The sequence below is a fragment of the Poecilia reticulata genome, chromosome 14, assembly GCF_904066995.2.
Source record: "Poecilia reticulata chromosome 14, P_reticulata-male-v2, whole genome shotgun sequence".
NCBI lineage: Eukaryota > Metazoa > Chordata > Actinopteri > Cyprinodontiformes > Poeciliidae > Poecilia > Poecilia reticulata.
In genome coordinates, this window is record NC_088843.1 from 9,970,574 (window position 1) to 9,982,612 (window position 12,039).

At 40.4% G+C, this 12,039-nt stretch overlaps 1 protein-coding gene across 7 annotated transcripts in view; it reads left to right on the forward strand.

Annotated features, from left to right (window-relative positions):
- dlg4a (discs, large homolog 4a (Drosophila)) overlaps nucleotides 1-12,039 on the forward strand; it is a 94,877-nt gene that overhangs the window by 74,367 nt on the left and 8,471 nt on the right. For all 7 annotated transcript variants that reach the window (XM_081615791.1, XM_008427766.3, XM_081615790.1 and 4 more), the window contains 15 exons: nucleotides 31-81; nucleotides 198-322; nucleotides 3,955-4,124; nucleotides 4,269-4,405; nucleotides 6,080-6,224; nucleotides 8,008-8,143; nucleotides 8,223-8,379; nucleotides 8,470-8,572; nucleotides 9,553-9,667; nucleotides 10,152-10,328; nucleotides 10,433-10,475; nucleotides 10,550-10,580; nucleotides 10,912-10,959; nucleotides 11,095-11,196; nucleotides 11,386-11,558. In XM_081615791.1, coding sequence (XP_081471917.1) covers nucleotides 31-81; nucleotides 198-322; nucleotides 3,955-4,124; nucleotides 4,269-4,405; nucleotides 6,080-6,224; nucleotides 8,008-8,143; nucleotides 8,223-8,379; nucleotides 8,470-8,572; nucleotides 9,553-9,667; nucleotides 10,152-10,328; nucleotides 10,433-10,475; nucleotides 10,550-10,580; nucleotides 10,912-10,959; nucleotides 11,095-11,196; nucleotides 11,386-11,558 — 1,713 coding nt within the window. The remainder of the gene's footprint in view (nucleotides 1-30; nucleotides 82-197; nucleotides 323-3,954; nucleotides 4,125-4,268; nucleotides 4,406-6,079; nucleotides 6,225-8,007; nucleotides 8,144-8,222; nucleotides 8,380-8,469; nucleotides 8,573-9,552; nucleotides 9,668-10,151; nucleotides 10,329-10,432; nucleotides 10,476-10,549; nucleotides 10,581-10,911; nucleotides 10,960-11,094; nucleotides 11,197-11,385; nucleotides 11,559-12,039) is intronic.

Below are 12,039 nucleotides of genomic sequence, written 5' to 3' on the forward strand. Positions count from 1 at the left end.
GTGCGTAAAGACGATGGTTTCTCCTGACAGGTAAATGGGACAGAAGGAGAAATTGAGTATGAGGAAATCACACTGGAAAGAGTGAGTTTGGGAATTTCATATCTCAAATCTTTGTCCTCAGATTTTTTGCTTTGTAATTCCTCACAAGAATCTAAAATCAGATTTTCGAGATAGAAGTTTGTGTTTTTCCTCTGCAGGGCAACTCGGGCCTGGGCTTCAGCATAGCAGGGGGTACCGACAACCCTCACGTCGGGGACGACCCCAGTATCTTCATCACCAAAATTATACCGGGAGGAGCCGCGGCTCAGGACGGACGGCTCAGGTAGAATATTCCTTCAAACGAGACCAGGACGCAGAAATGAAACCGAGATCAATGGATGCTCCTGCGGCTGGAAGCCATAAAAAAATTCTGATACAATTAGATTTTTATAACAAAAGATGAGGAAAATCTACTGGCAGCAAATCTTAGATGTAAATATTATGCTTTTACCAAATGGCTGTGGAAAATCAAATGTCTAATTAAAATTAAGGCATTAAACAGTAGCAGGAGGTCATTACAGTCAAACACAGTAAAGGTTTTATTTTCCCGTTATAGACAATAAAAGCGTTGTCTTCCTCTTAAAGTCAATGGAACAGAGTTTCCCTCTCAGAATAAGTACATGGGCTTATAGATTGTTTTGCTGATTATGCTGCAGTAGACAAAATATGCACAGGCATCTTCCTATTTCCAACTGACCTAAAAATGTCTGTCTGAAGTGACTGAAGCAGGAAAGTCTTTTATTAGTCTTTGCAGTTCGACACCAGCAAACAAGTAGATGCACAATAATAAAAGTGAAAACATTTCTCAAAGATTACTGCAGTTCTTATGTAAAGCAGAGAAATGCAGCTTTATTTACCAATACCAAATTACTTATGCATAAACTCTGAGCGAAGAGCAAAAATTTTTAAAAAAGCGACAGCTGTTATAAAAACAATCACACAGCATCAACAGGGATTGGTTTATTTCTGAAATAGGGACAGCTTTCTCTGGCTGAAACTCCCACATCCAATAACATATTTGGAGTGTTTCAAACTCCCACAAACCATCGTTTATGTTTTGTATGTTATCATGTCGAAATACCCAATGGATCACTGTCGTCAATTAACTTTGTATTTAAAATGTGGTATTTCCACAGATTTTGTGATGTGCAGTTTCCAGAGCCTTAGGAAGGGAAAAAGACCCGCAGCATCACTGATCTAACATTGTGGCAAACAGGGGACATGTAGTGCTTTCTGGAGCTGTTTGTGAACATTTTATCCAGCCAGCTAGATCACTGTTGGATGAATGTTTAAGAGCTAGGTGCTTCCAGTGTTACATTTCAGAGTAAAACCATAATCAGTCAATGACAGCAGGATGATTTCTAAGGCTGCGTTCACACTGTAGCCTGAAGTGACCCAATTCCGATTTTTTTTTTTTTTTTTGACGTAACGCAACCTGTATCTGATCTTTTCATGACAGTCTGAACAACACAGGTCGGACTCTTTTTGAATGCGACCCATACCCGACACGTATTGGATTCAAATGCAACGTAACGTTCAGGTCGCATTCCTCCGAACTGAACGTCACTGATACTGGAAAAAATCTCACTATTCTCCGTCCTGATAAAAAAAAAAAATTCTCCGTCCTGATACGCTCAAGCGGGAAGAATAACAACAACCATGATGGACTATAATGAGGATTAAGTTGTCAATATGCTGCTCAGGCCGGACAACAACTTCAAATACAGTGGTGTGAAAAAGTGTTTGCCCCCTTCCTTATTTCCTGTTTTTTTTGCATGTTTGTCACACTTAAGTGTTTCGGAACATCAAACCAATTTAAACAATAGTCAAGGACAACACAAGTAAACACAAAATGCAATTTGTAAATGAAGGTGTTTATTATTAAAGGAGAAAAAAAATCCAAACCATCATGGCCCTGTGTGAAAAAGTGATTGCCCCCGAAACCTAATAACTGGTTGGGCCACCCTTAGCAGCAACAACTGCAACCAATCGTTTGCGATAACTTGCAATGAGTCTTTTACAGTGTTCTGGAGGAATTTTGGCCCACTCATCTTTGCAGAATTGTTCTAATTCCGTTACATTAGAGGGTTTTCGAGCATGAACGGCCTTTTTAAGGTCATACCACAACATCTCAATAGGAATTAGGTCAGAACTTTGGCTAGGCCACTCCAAAGTCTTCATTTTGTTTTTCTTCAGCCATTCAGTGGTGGACTTGCTGGTGTGTTTAGGATCATTGTCCTGCTGCAGAACCCAACTTCGTTTCAGCTTGAGTTCACGAACAGATGGTCGGACATTCTCCTTCAGGATCTTTTGGTAGACAGCAGAATTCATAGTTCCATTTATCACAGAAAGTTTCCCAGGTCCTGACGCAGCAAAACAGCCCCAGACCATCACACTACCACCACCATATTTTACTGTTGGTATAATGTTCTTTTTCTGAAATGCTGTGTTCCTTTAACGCCAGATGTAATGGGACACACACTTCCAAAGAGTTCCACTTTTGTCTCATCGGTCCACAGAATGTTTTCCCAAAAGTCTTGGGGATCATCAAGATGTGTTTTGGAAAAATTGAGACAAGCTTTAATATTCTTTTTGCTCAGCAGTGGTTTACTTCTTGGAACTCTGCCATGCAGGCCATTTTTGCCCAGTCTTTTTCTGATGGTGGAGGCATGAACGCTGACCTTAACTGAGGCAAGTGAGGCCTGCAGTTCTTTGGAAGTTGTTGTGGGGTCTTTTGTGACCTCTTGGATGAGTCTTCGCTGCGCTCTTGGGGTAATTTTGGGAGGCCGGCCACTGCTGGGAAGGTTCACCACTGTTCCATGTCTTCGCCATTTGTGGATAATGGTTCTCACTGTGGTTCGCTGGATTCCCAAAGCTTTGGAAATGGCTTTATAACCCTTTCCAGACTGATAGATTTTAATTACTTTCTTTCTCAATTGTTCCTGAATTTCTTTGGATCTCAGCATGATGTGTAGCTTTTAAGGATCTTTTGGTGGACTTTACTGTGTCAGGCAGCTCCTATTTAAGTGATGTCTTGATTGAAAATAGATGTGGCAATAATCAGGCCTGGGTGTGGCTAGAGAAATTGAACTCGGGTGTTAAAAACCACAGTTATAGTATATTTTAACGAGGGGGGCAATCACTTTTTCACACAGGGCCATGATGGTTTGGATTTTTTTTCTCCTTTAATAATAAACACCTTCATTTTCAAATTGCATTTTGTGTTTACTTGTGTTGTCCTTGAGTATTGTTTAAATTGGTTTGATGTTCCGAAACCCTTAAGTGGGATAAACATGCAAAAAAACAGGAAATGAGGAAGGGGGCAAACACTTTTTCACACCACTGTATGTAAGCTAAGCTCCACCGTTAGCCTCCATGTTTACTTCCGCAAACACTGAGTCCTTCTTTTTATGGCGGTTGGCAGAACACTGACGCTATTGCGCCCTCTACTGCGCATGCGGGACACTTTCAGGTCGTTTGCCAGTTCAGACTGCAGAACTCATCCAGGTTGCATTTATTGGCAGTGTGAACGGCCCCGGCAATAAAAAAAAATCCGATCTAACAAAAATCGGAATTGGGTCACTTCAGGATGCAGTGTGAACGCAGCCTAAGAGATCAATGGTTTTCTGTGGTTAAAACTCCATCTACACCTATTCAGAATTCTGCAAGCTATTATTTAAATTGGATAGTTTAGTTAATTGTTTTATTTCAGACCCAATGATGATGTATTTTCAGTTGAGCTGTTCAGTCAACCATACTTTAATACCAGGTATTTTAAAGGATGGAAAATGCTATCTGCTCTAACCTAGCCTCTGAACAACTATTGAACAACTCATTCTGTGTTTTCACATTTCCCACCCACAGTCTATCTCTGCATCTCTCAGTCTCTCTCTCTCTCTCTCTCCGCTTTTTTAGCGTGAACGACTGCATCCTCTTTGTGAATGATGTCGATGTGAGGGAGGTGACGCACAGCCAAGCTGTAGAGGCCCTGAAGGAGGCAGGTGCTATTGTCCGCCTCTATGTTCTCCGCAGAAAACCAGCAGCAGAAAAAGTCACCGAAATCAAACTAATCAAAGGGCCTAAAGGTGAGCGACTACAGCGTGTAAACCGTCAACCCTCTTGAGCGAGCTCTCAGATGCCGTGCACCCAGCGTAAGCTCTGCCCTCAGGATTTTACCAAATCTGCTGCGTGTTAACCCACACTTTCTGCTCCCCTCTCCGTTTTCTCAGGATTAGGCTTCAGCATCGCCGGAGGGGTGGGAAACCAGCACATACCGGGAGATAACAGCATCTATGTCACCAAGATCATCGAAGGCGGGGCGGCTCACAAAGACGGCCGCCTGCAGATCGGGGACAAAATCTTAGCGGTCGGTCACTCAAAAAAAATTTTTAAATGTGCCAGCGCGCCCACACACAAAACAACACATGTCACAGACCGTCTGAGACCCACATCTTCTGAACACATGGATGCATATTCACACATTTACACACTCACATATTGTGTGCTGAAGCAGTAACGACCCAGAGCCAAGATAATTACAGCTGTGATTTTTACTGCCAGACAATACTTTCATTACCGTCTTAATATGTGTGTAGAATTGAGAGCTGTAAATATTTATTCCTATCGCAGCTAAAATGATTCTCAAGCAGCATTACTGCCATCTGCTGGACAAGACTGAAAGTCACACCAGAAACTCCAAAATGATTCTCAGTTCAAAGGCTTTAATTTTAAATACAGCATTTTGTTTTTGTTCTGAGAGGTTTTCATCACTAATATGCATGGCCAGATTAAAGTAATGCTCAAGAAGCAGTTACCTTAAACCAAACTGTGTTTCTGCCTACATGTTTGGTTTAAATTATAGTGACAGAGATTCTGATGCACAGACACAATGTCATAGGTGACTGATGGAAGAAGAAAATTAGATAAATGTGTTTTTCGTTCAACATAAGTCAATATAAACAATAAAATAACAGATTTCATGTTTAACTAATGCACTGTAGTTCTAAGAAATAAATTTCACTTTGTTTCGTGTTGTGTTTTGAACAAGTGAGAAATATACAGCTTTATGTTTACCTTAAATTAATAGTTCAGATTTTTTTTTTTCTTTTAATGATTTGATGGTTCTGGTAAAAGGTTATGATTAATTATCGTAACTGCAGCAGATAGTAGCTGTCCTGGTTGGTTGATTTTGAGTCTGAGACTGAAGCAATTGCATATTCTACTGTGTTACGACTACTTCAGATAATTAAAATGATTTTGTTAACCTTTAAACTGCCATCTTGTTTTGATTAGGGGGTTGTTTACATAAGACATTTTTTGAATATGGTTTCTGGACGTTTTGTTTGTCTCCTTTTGCTGTTAACGTCATTGTATGTGTTTGTATGTTTCTGTCTTTTCATGTAAATGGATGCCGACAATGTTATGAACCAATTTCTCTACGGAGACAAACATAGCCATCCATCTTGTGCATAAGCACTTATCCACTGTGACATTAGCTAAAACAGCTAGAAAGGTTTTGGGGTTTTTTTTGCATCTCTTTACTTCTCTATCAGGAAGTTACTTTTGCCAGGAATACTTGATATGTTCTGTTGTCACTATGTTTGTCATGCCAGGAAAGTCTCTACTTCCTACTACAGTTTTCCATGAAAATGATCAACATCTTTCCCATATCACTCAGCGTAAACAGAAGTATGTTGTACAACTGCAGCCACAATGAAACATGCGATTCTGCAAAGAAAAAAAAGAAAAAAAAATTACGCTGGACAGTATGTAGTTGTATGAAAAAAAAAAATGTACATTTGAGGCCCAGAATTGTACATCAAGGACTTTTTGGAATTTAATTTTGCAAATATGGTCCAAATTGTCTCCACTGTAGATCAGAGGTGTTGTATAACAAGAGTTATAGGACCAACAGATATGAATTTTTGATATTATTACGTCAAACGAGTTGTCTTCTGTAGATTGGATATGTATATATATATATTTTTTTTATCTTAATGTAATCCTGCTCATGTTTACCTGCATTTCGTTACAAATCCAGGTGAACAACGTGTGTCTGGAGGATGTGATGCATGAGGACGCGGTGGGAGCTTTGAAGAACACAGCTGAAGTGGTGTACCTCAGGGTGGCCAAGCCAAACAACCTCTTTCTGACAAACTCCTACAACCCACCAGACCTCACCAGCAGTAAGCACGTCTTCATGTTGTTGTTTGTCCACCGGGAAACTGGATCTGTGAGAGAAAACACTAAATACCTTCTTGTATTTCTACTAAAAGTGTAGTAATCTGTTCGAGTTCTTCCACCTGAAATGCAAACACGGCAAGAAACCAGTGTAGGTGGAAGCTCATTCCCCCTCTTGATGAATATGCACTGTTATGTTTTTAAAAAAAGATGCAAATCTTTATTTCTGAGTTTAAGTTTGATACATAAAGGTGATTTCTTTGGACACATATATTTTGACATTGAAAAATGTGTTAATGCTGCATTTGTATCAGTTTATACAAGCAGTATTCATTTAGCGGAAAACTATTCAAATTTAAATAGTTGGCAACATGTGGAAAAGTTTGTGCTTCCTAAACATTCTAACTTTTACTGACAAATGATCTCTATGGAGAAATGTTGGCCCACTCTTCTTCAAAGAATAGTTTTAATTTGAAGACGGTGACACGAGATTTAAGTTGGATTTAAGTCTATTTGGGCTTTAACTAGGCCACTTCAAAGCCTGCTTTTCAGTTTTTGTGAGCTATTCTGCTGATGTGCTATGAATCACTGACCTCATGTACTTCATTAACTTATGGCTGCACGTTCTTCAAGATTTTTCGTTAGAAAGTAAATTAATGGTTCCTTCAGCTGTAAATTATCACAGTTTAACTGTTGGTATAATGTTCCTTTTCCTGAAATGCTGTCAGTGTGAGGCCAGATGTTACACATACTTTCTAAAAGTTAAAACTTTTATCTCATCGATCCACAGAATATTTTTTTCCTGCCTGAATCACCTAGAAGGTTTTTTTAATGTTTTTTGGAAAATGTGAGACAAGCCTTTGTGCTTTATTATATCAACAGCTGTTTTCCGCTTTAAACTCTCCCATTGATGCTATTTTTGCTCGGTGTCTTTCTTACATTTGGTTCGTGAACACTGACCCTGACTCAAGTGAGAGATGCAGATCTTTAGATGCTGTTCTTCGCTCTTTTGTGGCATCTTGAAGTAATTTTGACAGGCCAGCTGCCTCGAGAAGCTTACCTAAAGTTCGAAGTCTCCTCTGTGAATAAAGGCCTCCACTGTGCTGGACTCCCAAAGCTCCAGGAATGGTTTTGTAAACCTTCCCTGACTGATGGATTTCCACGACTCTGTTTGTCATCATCTCACCATGTTTTGGCTTTCCAGATCTTTCAGTCTACTTCATGTTGTTAGACAGGGTCACTGATTCCTCGACTCTTCAGGCCTGGTTGTGGTTTTTGAAGCTAAACTGAAAATGTGGTTTAACAAGGGAGGCGGTTACTTTTCAACAGCAAGTCGTCTGATGTTACAATTTGTTTGATGTTCTGAAAAATGTAGGTGAAGGGAAAAAAAAAATCAAAAACACATGAAATATGTAATGGACAAATACTTAAGTCACAGCATGCAGCTTCTCACTTTCAAGAGTCATTTGTGAGGCCGGAAGCTTACATTCATACATTTTTTTTCCATTTTTGTGGGGGTATCCTGCTAGGTCAGGAGTGTTAGCATAATGCTAAAGCTATTTGCTGTAACTTTTCTTCTACCGGAGCAAACTGTAGAGGAAAAAAGCTGCATACTAAAATCCTGAGTGCACTTCATTTCTAAGTTGCATTAAACAGTTTGTGATTTTACAATTCAGACGTATTCAGGTACGTCCAGCGTGACAGAAAAAGAAAAAAACGCGTCATACTTTATGTCCAGGCCTGCTCTGCTGTATAATCCCTCTTTTGGTTTCTCGTGTGTTTTTCCAGCATATTCCCATATGGATACTGAACTTAGCCACCCCAACTATCTTGGATCAGATTACCCACAAGCCCTCACCCCCACCTCGCCGAGTCGCTTTTCTCCTGTCCTGCACGGCCTGATGGGAGATGACGACATACCCAGGTGATTTTCGAAGCACCGCGTCGCATCACTAATCCACAACGTTTACCAGTATAACCAATTAGATGAACTCTGGTTGCAGAGAGCCTCGCAGAGTCTTGATTCACCGAGGCTCTACGGGTCTGGGCTTCAACATTGTAGGGGGAGAGGATGGAGAGGGCATATTTATCTCCTTCATCCTGGCAGGAGGGCCGGCCGACCTCAGCGGGGAGCTTCACAAGGGCGATCAGATCCTTAGTGTAATGACATCTTCTGTCACCAGAAAATTTGAAGCGCATATGCCGACCAGATGGGGCTGTAAACATTCTCGCTGTGTGTACATTTCTTAGGTGAACGGCGTGGATTTGCGCATGGCCACGCATGAGCAGGCTGCCGCGGCTCTGAAGAACGCTGGCCAGACCGTAACCATCATCGCTCAGTACAGGCCCGAAGGTAAAACCGCCGCACACGTTTTCACTCCGCTTTCCATATAATTTGCATAGATTGCCTAACTGATTACTCAAGCAGTAACACTTGCAGCTTTTAGCATAAAAGTGGCTACATGGAGGACATCTGAGGATGTGTTTGGTGGGGATGATTAAATTTTTTATGAGGTTTCATTAGATTAGTGTCATCCATTGGAGAGATGAGTTTGATTTCGCTTTGCTACCTCTGGCGAAGTGTGTTCATTTGTTTACTGTGGCAGCCACAATATATCCTAAAGTGATAGCAGCGACACCAAAACATTTTGTAGGACTAAAACTCACTGATAAAATCATAGGGAGAATCAGAATTATAGCACATTATAGGATTAAAAAAAAATCCTGATGCAATTATCTCTGTGCCACTTTTATAAGGTACATGTTGTAGTTTTTACAACTTTTCCATTTTATTGTAATGACATTCATTTCCATGTCTGAGGTTAAGAAATATACCTTTTTTTGTTTGTCTTTTTGAAAAGTGAAACAGCACTAGCAAGCTGCCTCATAACCCACAATGACAATCCCAGTCTTCCTGCAGTTTGCTGCTCTTCTGTTTCTCTGTGGTGAAAAATGTCAATTAGGAAAATAAATATCTAAATTTGTGCAGCATCCAGATCATTTTTGCTCTGGTTCTGACCAGCATTTTTACTCAAATGTTTACAACAACGGCTGTGTAAAGCAAAAACAACAGTAAATGGAAACAGCAGAAAGTCTCACTTTTCTACACGATCCTTTAGATCGATTAGCCTCAGGGACCAATCTGTCCTGCAGCTGAAACTTTATTTTACTCATTGATCAATTTTCTCACATCAACTCTAGAAAGTCGTGTCAGCTGTTACTTTATTCTAATATTTAAGGTTTCTTGACTCTAAAATCAGGTGACTTTGACTCATTAAAGTAACAATTTTAAACAGCTGAACATTAAATAAGTGTATTTCTTTCCTCCTGTAGAGTACAGCCGTTTTGAAGCTAAAATCCATGACTTGCGGGAACAGCTGATGAACAGCAGTATGGGCTCCGGGACCACAACACTAAGGAGTAACCCAAAGAGAGGCTTCTACATCAGGTACCGAAGGAGATCTCACAAACTGCTGAGGAAATAAAAGGTTTATGTATCTTTACCTGGATCGTGATGATATTATGAATAACTTTATGTTTTAGTAGCTAGAAATGTTTATGTCATTCTAGCTTCAACTAAACTATTATTTATTACTTAAAGTAATTGTTACTCAGAATTAAAGATTCACTTGACGTGGTCGCAGTTAAGTGAATCTTTAAATTGTCTGTATAGAAATGGAAAATGAAAGAAAACCTCACTAACTGGGTAACAATACAAATCATGAGTTTATTAGTCTTAAGTAAAATGATGCTATGTAGCGTTTTTTATGAGCTAATAATGCTATATGATAATGTTCTTTCCTTCAGAATAGTCACAGCTGTGACTTTAGGTACAATCCTCCTTAAAGTGGACATTTTGGCAAAAGCTGTGGTCAAATCGAAGTTGAGAAGCTCCTTATTAAACGCTTGCTTTGGACTCTTACATCGCCCAGGGCTCTTTTTGACTACGACAAGACAGCGGACTGCGGTTTCCTCAGTCAAGCCCTGGGCTTCAAGTTTGGGGACGTCCTGCATGTGTTGGACTGCGGCGATGAAGAATGGTGGCAGGCCCGGAAGGTCAGCCCGCAGAACGAGGCCGAGGAGGTCGGCTTCATCCCCAGCAAACACAGGTCAGGGAACGATCCCGCCTTGGGATCCAGCAGCTGCTAGGAACTTTGTGTGAGCAGTGTTGTGTTTGGCAAACGGCCGTCAGTAGAATCTGTCGTTTCAACAGGGTGGAAAGAAAAGAGTGGTCTCGTGTTAACACCAAAGAGAGGGTAAGTTCACTCGCTGCGCTTTAAATCTGAGTTTTTCGTGCATGTTGTGATCTTTGTTCTCCTCTGTGTTGCAGGACCACGGTCGGGACAGCGTGGGCACCCAAGGTGATTAGCATATAGATGTGCTTCAGCGTGATTGTTCAGATCAGTTAGCCTTGAATCCCTCTACACGGGTTTGTTGACATGAACTCAACGTCTTTGTTTATAGATGAAAAATTACTGTTTTTCCATCATTCAGAAAAGTACCGGTCTCCCTCAGCCTCCAATGAGCAGGATTTAGGGAAAATGTTTGAACGTCTTCTAAACTAAAGCAGCAGCGCTCGTCACAGATAAATACATGTTCAGATTTAGAGACGCACGTGGAGAAACAAAGCCAGATTTCATTTTGAAATAATGAAAAGAGCTGCGGCTGATTGCTGCTGTGTTCTGTCACCAGGGAGAGATAAAACCCCACACAGTTATGAGACAGTTACTCAAGTGGAAGGTAAGACCTCACAAAGGCATGTTTTGAGCCGGCTGTCCAAGTCTTTAATGTGACGTTTCATTTTTGTTTTTATTTCTCTTTTGTGATTGAAGCCGCTCTGTTTGCTCTTTCTCTCTCTCCCCCTCTCCTTGTAAGTACATTACGCAAGGCCGATCATCATTCTGGGTCCGGTGAAGGACAGGATAAATGACGACCTGCTGTCTGAGTTCCCTGATAAGTTCGGCTCCTGTGTCCCCCGTGAGTAATTTTGCCGTCGCTCTCGGAGACCGATCTGCTCCATGGTTTTTGTTCGGACGTCGCCGCCGCTGCCACCAGCAGCGGTTTTAGGATGACGTGCGGATAAAAGCGATAGTTTTTTTGGTTCTGAGATTCATAACGGGATGTTCGTGTGCATTCGTTTGTCTCTGCTTGTCCTTCGTTTGACAGACACGACGCGGCCTAAGAGGGATTACGAGGTGGACGGGCGAGACTATCATTTTGTGTCCTCCAGGGAACAGATGGAAAAGGACATCCAGAGCCACCGGTTCATCGAAGCCGGGCAGTACAACAGTCATCTGTACGGCACCAGCGTGCAGAGCGTCCGCGAGGTGGCCGAGCAAGTGAGCAGCCATCTTTTCCTCTCTATAAAAAAAAAAAAAATTCATAACCATCTTATAATGCAAATGGTTTCTATATAAATTAACATGTTTTAAATTAGACACATTTAGTGATCTAAAATCTTAGAATATACTTTATTGATCCCCGATTGCTTATTTGTTGACAAGCAACTCTGTCTAAGGTGTTAAATATCAAAAATACAATTATAACCATAAGAGATGAAGTTTATGAAATATATAAATATGTGTAAGAATGATGCAAGTCATTCAATATGACTGAATATAAATAATAAATAAATAACATGCACATGCAAATATGTTAATCTAAAAAATAATCTATAAATGAGTGCAGAGAAAATAATACAATAACAACAATACACAAAATCCTCTGGTTTCTTTTTCACATTTTGTCACTTTAATTACAAACTTTTAAAATATTTTAATTAGGATTTTATGTGCTGGACCAAGTAATGTGACAGGAAAA